Below are 16,109 nucleotides of genomic sequence, written 5' to 3'. Positions count from 1 at the left end.
CTTCCCAAATCCCCATTTAAGATTTTTCAATTTACTTTTCGCCATTTACATTCTGCCATTTATTTCCAGCATTTACACTTTCTGTTATTTACTTTCCCGCCATTTAATTTCCTGTAATTCCTCAACTCAATTTCTGCTTAGCTCAACTAGAACATTCCTCTAATTAAAGTTGCTTGACTAATCAATCCCTGTGGGATTCGACCTCACTCTATTGTGAGTTTTTACTTGACGACAATTCGGTATACTTGCCGAAGGGAAATTTGTTGAGAGACAAATTTCCGTGCGTCAGTGAGAAAGTTAGTCTGGAAATTGGGAAGGTGGGAAGTAAAAAGCAATTCAATATTTTCCTACTTGGGGGTGGCGCCTAGCGTGGGAAGAGGCGCCAACCCCTACCCTTTTAGCTTTCTTCAGGTGTTTGAGTTCCAAAGTGCAAGTACACTTTGACTCCTTGACTTGAAGATTTATCAATCATGTGGGCCCCACCTTTTCCTGAAAATTTAATTCAAAAACTCCCCATCAGTAATGATAAAAAAAATTGATTCACATTTCCCCAATTAAAATGCAATTAAAATGCTATTGATGGGTGTCTTTTGGGACACCAAACTTAAATCCATTGCATATGGCAAATTGGTTTCATCATTAGATTTTAATGTGTACAAAATGGGTGGAATAAATTTAATTCATTCATACTCTTCCACTTCCATCCCCTTCGTACACAATGAAGTAGCCTTTTATGCACCCACCAATTTACTAAATGCTTTTAAACTTAAACCATGTTGGGCTTGCTGTGTGAATTTCCTATAGTGGTGGCCATACTAAACTTAATTTTTGGGCTTACTTCTAGATTTAAATCAATCCAATTTGTTGTAAGCCTAAATTAAGTAGGTTAATAGCCACACCAAACTTAGCTTTTTAGCTATTTTCTCAGCCCAATCAATCAACCTCAATTAGTGTACCATGCAACCTTGCACTTCCAGTAAACTAAAAATAAACCAAAGAACTATCAACTAATGAACTAACACCTGAGACTGAAGATTAAACTACCTAAGTTAACAACAAAAACTACTTCTAGAAAACAGGAAAAATGAAATGATATGAGTGTTGGGGTGCCACCCAACTAGCACTTCTTTAACGTCACTAGCTTGACGTTCCCTTCTCCTTAATTGAGGTTATAGCTCACTCTTTGCTCATCCAATGAGTTTTCCAAGTAGTGCTTGAGTCTATGGCCATTCACAGTGAAATTCCTCTGTGTTTTGTCCTCCATCAGCTCTACATGACCATAGGGAGAGACCTTAAGGATTGTAAAGGGTCCAGACCATCTTGATTTTAGCTTCCCTGGGAAGAACTTGAGCCTTGAATTGTATAGCAGAACTTTTTGACCTTCTACAAACTCTCTTCTTGCTAGCTTGTCATCATGCCATTTCTTTGCTTTCTCCTTGTAAATTTTGGCATGCTCATATGCTTGAGATCTGAATTCTTCTAGCTCATTGAGTTGTAGTAGCCTTCTTTTCCCAGCAGCTTGATTATCAAAGTTCAACATCTTTAGAGCCCAAAATGCTCTACGTTCAAGCTCCACTGGTAGATGACAAGCCTTTGCAAACACCAATTGGTATGGAGACATGCCAATGGGTGTCTTGAAGGCTGTTCTATAGGCCCATAGTGCATCATCCAGCTTCTTGGACCAATCTTTTTTTAAGTTACCAATAGTCTTCTCAAGGATTCTCTTGAGCTCTCTATTTCAAACATCAGCTTGACCATTGGTTTGTGGATGATATGGAGTTGCCACCTTGTGCTTGACACCATATTTTTAGAGGAGTGTCTCAAGTTGCTTGTTGCAAAACTGAGTTCTCCCATGGCTTATAAGAGCTCTTGGAATTCCAAACCGGCTGAATATGTTCTTTCTCAAGAAGTTGATAGCAACTTTGTTGTCATTTGTTCATGTAGCTATGGCCTCTACCCATTTTGACACATAATCCACAGCCTCCATTATGTAATTGTTTGAGTATGACGGTAGGGATGGTCCCATGAAGTCAATCCCCCAAACATCAAACAACTCCAACTCCATGATGAACCTCTGTGGCATCTCATTTTTCTTAGGTAAATTGCTAGCTCTTTGACATTCATTTCACCTTGTCACCAATTTCTTTGCATCTTTGAATATTGTAACAACTCTAATTTTCGAGTACGGGATATCATTTCTGAATACACGGATTTCTCCGAAAGATCAGTAAAGGGAATACCTCTTCTGTATCATCAAGCATCTCAATCCTCATTGTCATTATATTATCTTTAACTCAGGACCTTAGTTGAGACAAGCTCGATAACGTGGTCACGAAGAACCTAGTTTTTGAACTGTATCGGTTAGGGGTTTTGATTCGGTTTTTCGTAAATAGTCTCAGTTTGACAAACCGGACTCGATTTATGAGAGGAGAGAGATAATAGTATAATATTATCATTATATTAGTATTAGAAAATGCTTGAATGATATTATAAGGTTACCTGGTCTGTTTTAGTTAAAAATAGAAAATCGGTTTAACCGGGTTTACGGTTTACTGGTGCAGCTTAGCACCAGCACTCTCTGATAAATTTAGCAATACTAAGGCCTCATTATACATGTTCTATTCTCATAATAAATATGTTACTAGTGTCATTTATGCTAGTAGCTCAGAAAATAATTTTTAGAGATGTTTTTACGAGTGTTCTGATACACCTAGTTTTAGTAATTGTACACCAGAGATATTTTAATATTATTTTAATCCACCTCCAAGCCAACCAATCACAACTCACCCTACACCTCCAAGACCTCCAAGGCTGTCTCATTTCATCATTTTTGGCCGAAAATAACAAGAGAGAAAAGAGAGAAACTTTCATGAACACTTAATCTTCAAAGCTTGATTTCTTCTGAACTAAAACTCAAATCAAAAGTCCGATTTCACCAAAATGATCCTCTCTTCTTCTCTACATAACCATGTGATTTATCAATGCTGGAAATAAGGTGAGATGGCTGTCTCCCTCCCTCTTCAATTTGGTTTTCAAGGAAAACCATGCAAAACATGTGTTTTCTTGATGTTCTTCCTTAGGAATCATGCTTAACTTGACTTGAGGGCCAAGAAACATTAATTTTCAGCAAGTCTAAGGTGAGATATCTCTTCCTAACGTGCTGAGGGAGATTTTGTCAGTTGAGAGTTTGTGGATTTAAAGTTGCTCTTGATGTATTTTAGGAGGAAAAAGTGCTTAAGGACCACATGAAAGTTTAACCGAATTAGGAGCAGCAAAACCAGGTAGGGATTGACGAATTTAATCTTGATTGATTGTGTTTGATTTGTGTGATTATGATATGGTTTGGCTGTGCTTGAAATTGATTGTTTGTATGAGTAATTCTTGTTGAAATTTTGGTGAAAATTTGATGAAATTTGATGAAATTCAAGCTTTAAAGTTCATGTTCTTGGGCAGCTGGAAAAACGAAACCCTAGAGCTTAAATTGAGGTTCAATTTGTGTTAAAATCATTTAGAAAAGATGGGGTTTTAGTGGCTGCAATTTTATTTTGAATTATGGTAAAAATCGGTTGCTGAAAAGACTGAAAAACAGGTAAAAACAGAGAAGGAATCTGAAGAATTTATGAAGAACATGAAGAACACTTTGAGTGTGGTGAAAAACATTGAAGAACACCTTTTAGATCTTAGAAAGGGCAAGGAAGTAAATAATTTGGTGTTTGAGGGGTTATTTTGTAATTTCTGAAAGTTAGGGTGGTTAAAGTAGAAATATTAAAAGTTACGGGTGGTAAAAAGTGAATTTTTAAAGGTTAAAAGTTAAAAAGGGGTAATTTTCGAAAAATTAATGATAAAATAATAAATAATAATAAAATATTAAATAATAATATTTAATTAAAAATAATATTTTAATAAAAATAATAAAATAATGCGGAAAAGGCAGTTTTTTGTAAAAGCTTTAGAAAGACAACTTTAAGCGCAGAATCTCATAATTACCTTCATAAAACACTTAGGGAGTGGTAAGAACATATTACTGAGGCAAAGATAAATGAAAGATAAAAAGTTAAAGAAAAGATAAAAAAAACCAAAGAAAAGTCTGTAAAGTTTTAATGACAGAAAAACAGACATAGACTAGTGAATGAACTAGGGCAACATAGTTAGTCCTGGAATTGCGAATAGGGTTAGGTATTATATAAAAAGTTTAACTGTTTCAGTATAGACTTAATGAACCTATACTTGGGACAGACTAACTATTCATACCGAAATTTACATAGGCTTTAAATACATACGTTGAACAGAGAAATCAGAACAGAGTAAAGAAACACAGAGAATAGAGTAACCAGAGCAGAATAAAGGGATACAGAGAAAAGAGTAACCAGAGCAAAGTAAAAAGACAAAGAGAAAAGAGTAATGTGATAAAGAGAAATGGTTTGAGTTACGATGTTGTAAAAGTAAAAGCTGTAAAGTTTGTATAGCATGATTGAACAAAGAAAGAAAGAGGTACTGCATAAGAATGTGAAAGTGATGATGATAATGAGAATGATTATGTGATGATCTGCTGCGTGAAGGCAGTCAGATAGATGGTGGTACGACCACTGAGAGTGCTTTCCTGGGATACTTAGCTATAATGCTATTCTGTAAGTCAGAGGACTCTTACAGAGGTATCGAGAACACACGACTAGCATATACTCCTGTAAGTCAAAGGAATCTTATAGTGAGAGTGTGTGTGTATGCTCCTGTAAGTCAAAGGACTCTTATAGTGAGAGTGTGTGTATGCTCTTGTAAGTCAAAGGACTCTTACAGAGAGTGTGTTGGGCAGATATAAGTTAACTAGCTCCGCCATGCAAGTCAAAGGACTCTTGCAGTGGGTTGCTAGTGCCGCCCTGCAAGTCAAAGGACTCTTGCAGTGGTTTGCCTCACAAGTCAAAGGACTCTTGCGAGGGACATTGCCAACAGGAAAGCCTTACCTGGTCAGAGGACTCCGCGTAACGTTGGGAGCGGGTATGTAACCGACAAATGAGCTTATTACCTGCGCTAGGGCTAGACATGCATCATACTTGGTAGTGCATTTCCTTTGTTTTGATTGTGGTATGAATGTATGTTTTCCTTGTTTGTATTCTATTCTCTGTGTCTGTTTTGTATTTTCTTGTATCCTTCTGTTTGTGTTCTGCTATCTGTTTTCTCTATCTTCTCTATTTATCTGTATCTTCTATTTACTATTTTTTTGTATTCTGCTATTTACCTGCTAAATAACATGGAATTAATGAACTTAACTAATAACCCCGACCCTACTAATAACTCCCCAGTTCTTACCCCTTCTCTCTCTCTTTCCCCTTCAAATGGAAGAAAGAGTTCCTTTCCATAGTTCGCAGAGGGTTGTACGCAAAAAGGGATTTCGCTCTAGGCAGTCTTTCTGAGTCTAGGGTGAATATCGTTCTTTGATTATATGTATATACTGTGAGACTAGCCAACGTCTGCACCCCGTTCGTATGCGCACTTTAACCTAAATCCTGTGTACGAGATTCCTATTGCGTGGCTACTTCATGAGGTACCAGAGACACGTCCTATGGAAAAGTATGATCGTGTAGAGGAGTAGTAGATGATGTTCTATCTTTTGATGACATTCCACCTGACTTGAGTTTTGAAGACCTAGAACGTACTTTCCCTCCCTTTAGTAGTTTAGAGGGACTAGGTGAGTATGGAGTATAGGCTAGCCTAGGTGCCAGCTTAGGGACCTCTTGAACAGGTCAGGACCTGGGATGTTGTATGTATATATATGTATATAGTTATTATCTAGCTATATCTAGGGGTGTTCTAACTAAAAGTCTATACTCTAATAAAGGCTGGATCACTAAATGTTGTTAGCTGCTTGTGATGTATTTATGTGTGGTTGCTTATAACTATTTTATCTGTTATTATTTGTGAATTGATTATAAATGATTCTGTTTATTAATTCAAACGTTTTAAAAAGAAAAAAGTACCTCGCTAACTAACTACGCTTTTAACAACGAATCAGGCTCATATATTAAATAATAGATAATAATTAGGATGACAAATTGGTAGCACTCAGTTTCTAGTATGTCCTAGGCGTACTGAAAATTGGGTCGTTACAATTTGGTATCAGAGCAGTTCGTTCCCAGTAGAGCCTGGGGAGTGGACTGACTATGCTTCGTTGCATACTCTGCTTGTGTGTCTCATGCTGTTAGGGTATCTTCAACATACATTTGGCATGAATATCTATTAGTGCTCATTTTGGCAATGTTTGTGCCTAGCTTGAGATATTAAGACTGATCACCTTAATATTGATTGTTTGGTGTGGATAAGACCTCAATGACTGTGAATAGACATGGTTTAATCGAGCTCCAAAAGACAAATCGACGTGAGCCACAGCTATCTTCATAGCTGTTATGATCTTCATGGCTATGGCTGTGAGATTTGGATGCTGTAAGGAACGGACCGATCTCTTCGTCAAGATGGCTTGAAGGAAATAGACCGCTTGAAGAAGGATTCTTGCATCTGGCTGAAATTTTGAGAGCAAAATTTTCTTTTAGGAGGGTAGAATGTAACAACCCTAATTTTCAAGTACGCGAGATCATTTCTGAATACACGGATTTCTCTGAAAGATCAGTAAAGGGAATACCTCTTCTGTATCATCAATCATCACAATCCTCTTCTGCAAGTGATTCCCCTTCCGAGGCTCACACAAGCATTCGACTGAATTAAACCCCCTTCCGGAGTGGATAATTCACAATCAAAACAGAAGTTATCCTATAGATACCCAAATGAATTGAGAAGAAGAAGAATTTCATTGACTCATTATAATTATAATAGAGCTCCTCCCCCTAATGAAATTAGGGGTTTAGTTCATCATTGCTCAAGTAAACAGAAAAGAGGAAAAGTGCAGAATGTGAAATCTTCAAAGTGCAAAAGTACAAAAAGATCTAAAATAAAAGTAGTGAAAAGAAGATCCAGAAGAAGTCTGAATTCTCAAAGTGTAAAAAGCTCTCAATTCTAAAAGTATCCAAAGCCCCCTTTCTAATGATTAAGATCCCTTTATTTATACTAGTTCAGTGGCTGCCTCAGGTGTACTTCCAAGTTGCTTCAAAATGGGCTTTATTTTTAGTAGGACCAATCAGCTCCCAGGAGAATGTAGCACTTTTAGGAAAGGGGTGCACTCGTACACCCACACGTACGCGTCCGCAATGCGTGCGCGTCGTTCATCATTTTGGCACTTCCACGCGTACGCGTCTCTCACGCGTACGTGTCATCCTGGTCTTCAACACTTGTCACGCGTATGCGTGACATACGCCTACGCGTCCCTTGTAGCGCTCTCCATGAGAGCGTAACACTCACGCTAAGAAGGCTCTTCCACGCGTACGCGTCACTCACGCGTACGCGTGGCCTTGAAAACATCACATCCACGCTGCCGCTTTATCCACGCATTCGCGTGATCCTTCCCAAATGCCATTCTGACGCATATGCCTCATCCACGCGTACACGTCACTGGCCAGATTTCCAATCCCAACTTTGAACGTTATCGTAAGCGCTCGTTGATGAAGAACGTAGCGCTCTTGGGTGAAGAACGCTGCTCCTTCCCACGCGTACGCCTGGCCTTCCAAAATTGCCACTTCAACGCGTAAGCGTCACCCCCGCGTACGCGTCACTATTAAAGAGCACTCTCTTTCAAAAGTGTAGCGTTCATCACACGAGCGTAGCGCCAAAAGTGCTTTTCTTCTGTTCCTGATCACAAGGACAAAATGCATCAAAGCTCTGGCATCTTATGCACTCAATTTTTATAATTTATTCATTCAACTTTTTCTTGAGTTATTTGCATAGAATTAGCAAAAATTCACTTAGTCCTTAACACATTAATGCATGAAGATCAATTTCATCATAGTGCTTATTTATTTCAAAGAAAATGCATGAAATAAGACTAAAATTAATCAAACTAACTAGCTAATCTAGCTCAAATGAGAATGCATCACAACACCAAACTTAAACCTTGCTTGTCCTCAAGCAAGAAAAGAACTATGCACAGAGGTTTCTTTTAATTGGAATGCATTGAGGAATAGCTTGTAATGCCTTGGTGAGTGAAGTGATTAAGTGACAGTGGGGTGTACTCTGAATTATATGTTCATGCAAGGATTCCAGTGCTTATTAGTCCCTACATTTTGGAAGTCTTAGATCTTAGGACTTTCATTCAAATGATATTATGGAAATCTCTTTATAGATAGTCACCTTGAAGCAGCATTTATTTTCTAACATTTTTCTTTTCCTTTTGTATCTTGGCCTCAACTCTTGGTGTCATGTCTCAAAGTGGCTTTTTAAGATAAGCTTTTAATTAATACTCCCAACTCAGTTGGTCTAAGGTATTAGGTGTTGAAGCACCCCTTAGGATTTACTTGATCAAGCCTCTCTCTTTGACACAACTCCACCACAAGCATTTAACTAGGATGATAACTCCTTGAGTTCTTGTTTCTTTCTTTTTCTTCCTAGTAATTGATGCTCAGAGCCTTGGGTCTTTTTCTTTGTTTTTCTATTTTTTTTTGTTTTCTGTTATTGCTGTTTCTTGGATCAATAGATGTTTGAGAATCTTCACAATACTTTTTTGAACTCTATTTCCTGCCTATGAGCTCCCATGCAAGTTTTCACAAACATGCAACCTCAATACACAATCACACAACCAGAACCACCACTTCTCTTAATCGTTTTCTTGCCTCAAAACAAATTTTTTTTATTCCTCAATCCTTCTTTTGAAAGAAATGTTCTCTGTTTGCATTCTTATAGATATTGAGTGCAAGCAATTTTTCAAGAGTATGGTGCTATGATATATCAAGCATCTTAGTTATTAAGCTACAAAGAAACTATACTAAGCAGACAAACAGGGGTACAATGTTACTTTCAATGATAGCAGTTTTAAATACAAGACAATCACTTAACAATACAACCTCTTAGAGTTCACTTGCTTTACTCCTTATCATCATCATTGTTGGTCTTTGCATCCCTCTTTGTCTCTTTGGTTGATGATGCTTAATCCTTCCAAAAATTTAAGTGACTGCCTACAATGAACTTTGAAAGTTTCTTGTCCCCAAGCACTTGAAAGGTAGTTATCATGCATATATGCTTATGAATTCTTGAACTACAAGTGGTGTCTGGACACCAAGCTTAGTTCCTTGCTTACTTCTGTATGCCAAAATAGAGTGCATCTTTCATGCATGTATACTACATCATGTGCAATTCTATGAGAAAATAGATTGCAGAATGATTGTAAAATTTCGTTGATGGTATAGAATTTATCAGTAAATGAATGTAATCTTGTTGCAAGTATAGTTCTACACCAACAAACAATCCTCCCAATAAAAAATTTGGTTTTGTGACGAGTACAAACCCCAATGAAAATTTAACCGAAGTATTTAAATCTCGGGTCGTCTCACAAGAAATTGCAATGAAGTGAATGATTATTGGCTATGAAGGAATATGGGGTTTGATTTATAAGGGACAAGAAATTAAATGGGCAAGAATTTAAATGACAAGAAGAGTAAATCAAGTAAGCAATTAAAGAAAGCAATTAACAAAGAGAGACATTCATGGAAAAGATTGAGAACATAGGCTTTCTATCCTAGTCATGCAATGATTAATTCATCCTATTTAGTCAACTCCAACAAATGGAAGAAGGTTTCATGTTATCTTCACATAGGGAGAACGTCAAACAAGACTAATCAATCATGTCACAATAATAAATAAGAATTTATCTTATTACGTCATCCCCAACGATGGAAGAAGGTATCATGTTATCCTCATACTTGATGAAAGTCTAATAAGACTAGCTAATCTCAATCCAGAAGTCCTAATCACTTACTAATTGAATTATCGAGAGATTAGCGTCAATGGAAACAATATTAGCTAACAATTTTAGATCGCCAACATGGATTGGGTTTTCATGACTCAAGATTGCCCAATTACCCTTTCCAAGCCAAGAATACTCAAAATTCTACTCTAACATCCAACAAAGCATTTTGTGAAACACCTGGAAGGCATAAAAGGAAAGCATGGTAAATGTGCAAAAAATAGTAAAATCTACCAACTACCAATTGCAAGGAGAGTAAATTCACAACTCAAATCACAATAAGAGAGACATCAAACATCAAATTGCATTAAAAGGGGATCAAAATCCAACATGAGTGCATGAACATAAAAGAGGCATGAAAGTAAAATTAACATCACAAACTAAGAGAATTAAAGTGTAGAAACAAGAAATTATAGAGGAAACAAGATGAAAACAACAATTGAACCTTAAATCTAAGATGAAAATAACCTAAGAACCCTAATTCTAGAGAGAAGAGGGAGCTTCTCTCTCTAGAAAACTAACTAAAGGCTCATCATGACTAACTAAGTGCTCCCCCTTTGCCCAAACTTGAATTCTACATGAAATTGCCTCAGAAATGGGTTGGATTTGGGCCTGGACAGCTCAGAAATCACCTCCAGCGTTTTCACTTTAATGAGGTCACGTGCGAGTATCGACGCGTACGCGTGGGTCACGCGTACGCGTCGCTTGGCTTTTTTTAATCCACGCGTACGCGTCATGTACGCGTACACGCCATGTACGCGTACGCGTCACCATGCGACTTCGTACACATGCGCGCGCGTGCGCGTCCATTAAAGCACTCCAAATCCTTGTTTTTCGATGAGTTCTCCACTTTTCATGCTTTTATCTTCACTCCTATGATTCATTCCTAGCTCTTTTCAATCTGAATTCACTAACAAACACATCAAGGCATCGAATGGAATTAAAGTGAATTAAATTTAGCTATTTTAAGGCCAAAAAAGCATGTTTTCACACTTAAGCACAAATTTAGGGAGGATTACAAAACCATGCTATTTTATTGAATAAATGTGAGAAAAGTTGATAAAATCCCCCGAAATAAGCACAAGATAAACCACAAAATTGAGGTTTATCACAGAACTAAAAGGAACACAAATGAAATGCAGGTTTAGTCAATTTCTATAATTGTTTGGAATTTATGATTATTCATAATTGTTCAAGGGTTACTTTGTGCTCAATTGATGTTACTGGTGGAACACCAAACTCAGTCTCATACATTCACCCTTGATTTTGTTTCTCTGTTGGTACAATCACATTGGTGTGGATCATCAAACTTAATTCTTCATAATACACAGAAATTGAACTAACCATTTATTCTAAGAAGAGTATGAAAGAGTTACCTAAGGTTGGATTGCCTCCCAACAAGCGCTCTTTTATAGTCACTAGCTTGAAGGTTGTCCCTTGTTAGGGAGGATGATGATCATAATGTCTTAGCCCTTTCCCTCTCACCGTGAGCTTCCTTCTAGTATCATTCTTGATGATTTCCACATGCTCAAGTGAGAGGATTTTGTTCACTGTGTAGTATCCAAAAAAGTGTGGAGATGTTTCCATTGGTTGGTAGGATAGCATCACTTTATCCCCTGGTGAGAAGCCTTCAGTGGGAATTTTTTTTGTTTCTCCACCCTTTTGGTACTTTCTTTTTGGGAATTTTTTCTTTTCCCAAAGGTGGTTCAAGTTTTGGAGTTTCAATGTTTAGAAGATCCTTGCTGAGAATCTCAAATGCAGGCTTTGGTTGTAGTTCCTCCTTGATTCCTTAAGCTTGTTGCACCACTTCTACCTCTTTCTTTTCTTTTTAGCATGAGCTTAAGTGCATTGGGAGTGTCTCATCAAGTGCCTTTGTCAAGTTTGGATCTTTGGAATCAATCTTCATACAGTCTTCCTCTTGAGTGAAATCTTGAAAATTCTTGAAGACATGGAGCATTATATGCTCTTCATACACCCTTAGCATCAATTCTCCTTTTTTAACATCTATTAATTCTCTGGCCATGGCTAAGAAGGGTCTCCCTAGGATGATGGGGATGTTGTCATCTTCCTCCATGTCTAGGATGACGAAGTCAACTAGCAGGAAAAATTTGTCCACCTTTACCAATACATTCTCAACAACTCCAAGTGCTTGCTGAATGGATTTGTCTACCATTTGGAGGGCTATCTGTGTGGGTTTCAATTCATGAATTTGATGCTTCCTCATCAAGGATAGAGGCATCAGATTTGTGCTTGCACCAAGGTCACAAAATGCTCTCTCAATCATCATGTTGCCTATTGTGCAGGGGATATGAAAGCTCCCTGGATCCTTCCTCTTCCTTGGCAATCCTTTCTGGATGATGGCATTACACTCCCTGGTCATCACAACCATTTGTCCTTCTTTCAAGGATCTTTTCTTTGTCAGCAATTCCTTCATGAACTTAGCATATAATGGCTTTTCTTCAAGTGCTTCTATAAAAGGGATGTTGATGTGCAGTATCTTAAATATCTCTAGAAATTTGGAGTATTGCTTCCCTTTGTTTTCTCCTTTGAGCCTTTGAGGATATGGTAGCTTTGGTGGGTCTGCTTTCACTGCCTCCTTCTTTGTTGCCTGATCACTCTGTGTAGAGGTTTCTTGCTCCTTCACTTCTTCTTTTATGCCTTCTTTGTTGTGTTCTTCTTGAGTGATGGCTTCTTTCTCCACATTCTTTCTACTTCTCAAAGTGATTGCTTTACACTCCTTCCATTTAATGGCTTTTCTTGTATCCCTTAGGTTGTCTTCAGTGGTACCAGGGAGTGCATTTTCTCGCTTCTCACCTATCTCTGTGATTTATTTAGCCATTTGTCCCATCTTCCTCTCAAGATTTTTCATCGTGGCCTCTTGTCGCTCTTGTCCTTTGGCTAAACTTTGTGTAGTCTGAGCAAGTGATTGTGTGGTTTGGGTAAAGGCTTGCATAGTTGCTTCAAGATTTGAGATCCTGGTTTCCTTATGGTCACTGGGTGGCATGTTGGGGTATGATTGTTGTTGTTGGAAGTTGTTTGGGACATTGAGGTGGGTGTTTTGTGAGTTGGATGGAAGTGTGGAGAAGTTATTTTGGTGGGCTTGTGAGTTGTTGTGGGGTTGATGATTTGTGTTTTGTGGGTTTTTGTATTAGTTAGTATTATTGGATGAGTGATTTTGGTTGTTCGTGTTGCGAGAATTGTTGGAGTTGTGGTTCCTCTGCCATTGATTTTGATTGTCACCCCACCTCAAGTTAGGAAGGTTCCTCCATGATGAATTCTATGTATCACCATGGAAGTCATTTTGTGAGGAACTTGAGGTGTTGTGCATATACTGCACTTGCTCAGGTTGTTGCTCATTATTGAATCTTGCAAAGCCTCCTTCACATTGACCCCATTCATTTGAAGGTTGGCTTGCTGTGCTCACTGAGGCTAGTTGAATGCCATCAATTCTCTACACCATCATTTTTATTTGCTGTTGGATTTGTTGATGCATTAACTTGTTCTGTGCCAATATGGTATCAATACTTTCAAGCTCCATCACACCTTTTTTTGAGGTTGAGCTGTGATGCCTCTCTGATGAATAGTAGTATTGATTGTTTGCAACAACCTCAATGAGATCCTGAGCTTCTTCAGGGGTTTTCATCATATTGAGTGATCCTCCTGAGGAATAGTCTAGTGCCCTCCTTGCTTCCAGAGTTAAGCCTTCATAGAAGTTTTGGAGTTTTACCCAACCACTAAACATGTCAGGTGGGCATCTTCTCATCAAAACCTTATATCTTTCCTATGCTTCATACAATGACTCCCCCTCCATTTGCCGAAAGGTTTGGACCTCTGTTTTTAACTTGATGATTCTCTGAGATGGGTAAAATTTGGCTAGAAATTTGCTCACTAAATCATCCCAATTGTTGATGCTTTCTTTTGGAAAGTCTCCAGCCATTGAGGTGCCTTATCCCTCAAAGAGAATGGAAACAACAGCAACTTGTATATATCTGGATGCACACTATTTGTCTTGACTATTTCGCATATCCTCAGCAAGATAGATAAGTGTTGATTAGGGTCCTCAATAGGAGTCCCTTCATAAGAGCAATTGTTTTGTACCAAAGTAATAAGTTGAGGTTTCAACTCAAAGTTATTGGTATGGACATTTGGAGTAAGTATGCTGCTTCCACAGTTCCTTGGGTTAGGAATGGTGTATGAGGCCAACACCCTTCTAGCAGGTGGTCTGTTGTTGTTAGCAACCTCCTCAGCAGGGTTATGCATTTTGTCCTCCCTAACCTAATCTTCTTCTTCTGAGTCCACTTCACCAATTACCCCCTTCCCTCTTGCTTCTCTTCTATGTCTCCGGAAGGTTCTTTCAGGCTCAGAATCAAAGGAAGAAGATACTCCTCTCCTTCCTCCTGGCATGCACAATCACAAACTAACCAAGTAAAAAATGGACACTCTAATGCTAGAGTGTTGTTAGAGAGTTAGATGACACCAAGTGTCGAACAGTTAATGTGCTTTAAACAAAAAGAAAGAAAAATTCCTAATCTAGACTACCACTCACTTAATCATTGTTAATCTTTATTAAATACCCGGCAACAGCGCCAAAAACTTAATGGGAAAAAATTTAATTCTGCACAAACTAACCCGCAAGTATACCAGGTCGCATCAAGTAGTAAAACTCACGGGAGTGAGGTCGATCCCATGGATATTGGTGGATTAAGCAACTTTAGTTAAATGATATTCTAGTTAAGCAAGATATTGAGAGATTTTTGGTGAAATTATCTTGACGGAATGTAAATTGTAGAGAATATAGATTGCTGAAAATAAATTGGCTGAAACTTAAATGGCAAAAAACTTTAATGACTGGAACTTAAAGAGCAAGAAATTAAAAGAGCTGAATCTTAAATTGTAAGAAATGTAAATGATTGAATCTTAGAGTGCAAGGAATTAAAATTGCAGAATCTAAATTGCATTGAAAATTAAATTGCTTAAATTATAAAGGGTAATGGGTGCAGGAAATCAAAATAGCAATGAACAAATTAGATTGAAATGAAATAAGAGAGATCTTAAGTGAAGAATATCAAAGGAAATGATTCATCAGGGATTGGAGATATCATAATCCTTCATGAATCAAATGGGTCTCAACTCCTTTCTCAATCATATAAATAGATCTATGGCAGATTCAAATTGATTGGATCCTAATTCCATGGTAATCCAATCTCTCTAATCACAATCAATATTCCCAATTCCTTGATCTAATTATCATGAGAAGAGGTTAAGTGTATATCTATCATCCATAAGCCACACTAACTCTCAAGATCTCGATTCCTCTCAAATAGTGTTGATCAAGAGAGTTGTGAAGGATAGAGCTCCAATTCTAATGCAAGTGATCCGCTTCTAAGGCTCACACAAGCATTCAATTAAATTAAACCCCGTTCCGGAGTGGATAATTCACAATCAAAATAGAAGTTATCCTATAGCTACCCAAATGAATTGAGAAGAAGAAGAATTTCATTGATTTATTATGATTACAATAAAGCTCCTCCCCCTAATGAAATTGGGGGTTTAGTTCACATTGCTCAAGTAAACAGAAAAGAGAAAAAGTGCAGAATGTGAAATCTTCAAAGTGCAAAAGTAAAAAAAGATCTAAAAGAAAAGTAGTGAAAAGAAGATATTGAAGATGTCTGAATTCTCAAAGTGTAAAAGGCTCTCAATTCTAAAAGTATCCAAAGCACCCTTTCTAATGATTAAGATCCCCCTATTTATACTAGTTCAGTGGTTGCCTCAGGTATACTTCCGAGTTGCTTCAAAGTGGGCATTATTTTTAGTTGGACCAATCAGCTCCCAAGAGAACGTAGCGCTTTCAGGAAAGCGGAGCACTCGTACACCCATGCGTACACGTCCCCGATGCATGCGCATCGTTCAGCATTTTGGCACTTCCACGCGTATGAGTCATCCTGGTCTTCAGCACTTGTCACGCGTACGCGTGACATACGCTTATGCGTCCCTTGTAGCGCTCTTCATGAGAGCGTAGCGCTCGCGCCTAGAATGCTCTACCACGCGTACGCGTCACCCACGCGTACGCGTGGCCTTCAAAACATCACTTCCACGCTGCCACTTTATCCACGCGTACGTATCATCCACACGTACACGTCACTGACCAGATTTCCAGTCCCATCTTTGAACGTTGTCGCAAGCGCTCGTTGATGAAGAACATAGCGCTCTTGGGTGAAGAATGCTGCTCATTCCCACACTTACGCGTGGCCTTCCAGAATTGCCACTTCAA

At 38.1% G+C, this 16,109-nt stretch overlaps 1 protein-coding gene across 1 annotated transcript; it reads right to left on the bottom strand.

Annotated features, from left to right (window-relative positions):
- On the bottom strand, nucleotides 1,160-1,540 carry LOC107636487. Its single transcript, XM_016339992.1, has one exon. It carries the CDS (start codon nucleotides 1,538-1,540, stop codon nucleotides 1,160-1,162), a length of 381 nt encoding a protein of 126 aa, XP_016195478.1.

This window comes from Arachis ipaensis, chromosome B04 (genome assembly GCF_000816755.2).
Source record: "Arachis ipaensis cultivar K30076 chromosome B04, Araip1.1, whole genome shotgun sequence".
In the NCBI taxonomy this organism is placed as follows: Eukaryota; Viridiplantae; Streptophyta; class Magnoliopsida; order Fabales; family Fabaceae; genus Arachis; species Arachis ipaensis.
This window is presented reverse-complemented; position numbering and strand designations above follow the sequence as displayed.

Bases quoted from the DNA above. Each gene is read 5' to 3' on its own strand.
- LOC107636487 (XM_016339992.1), bottom strand. From the start codon at position 1,540: ATGTTGAACTTTGATAATCAAGCTGCTGGGAAAAGAAGGCTACTACAA.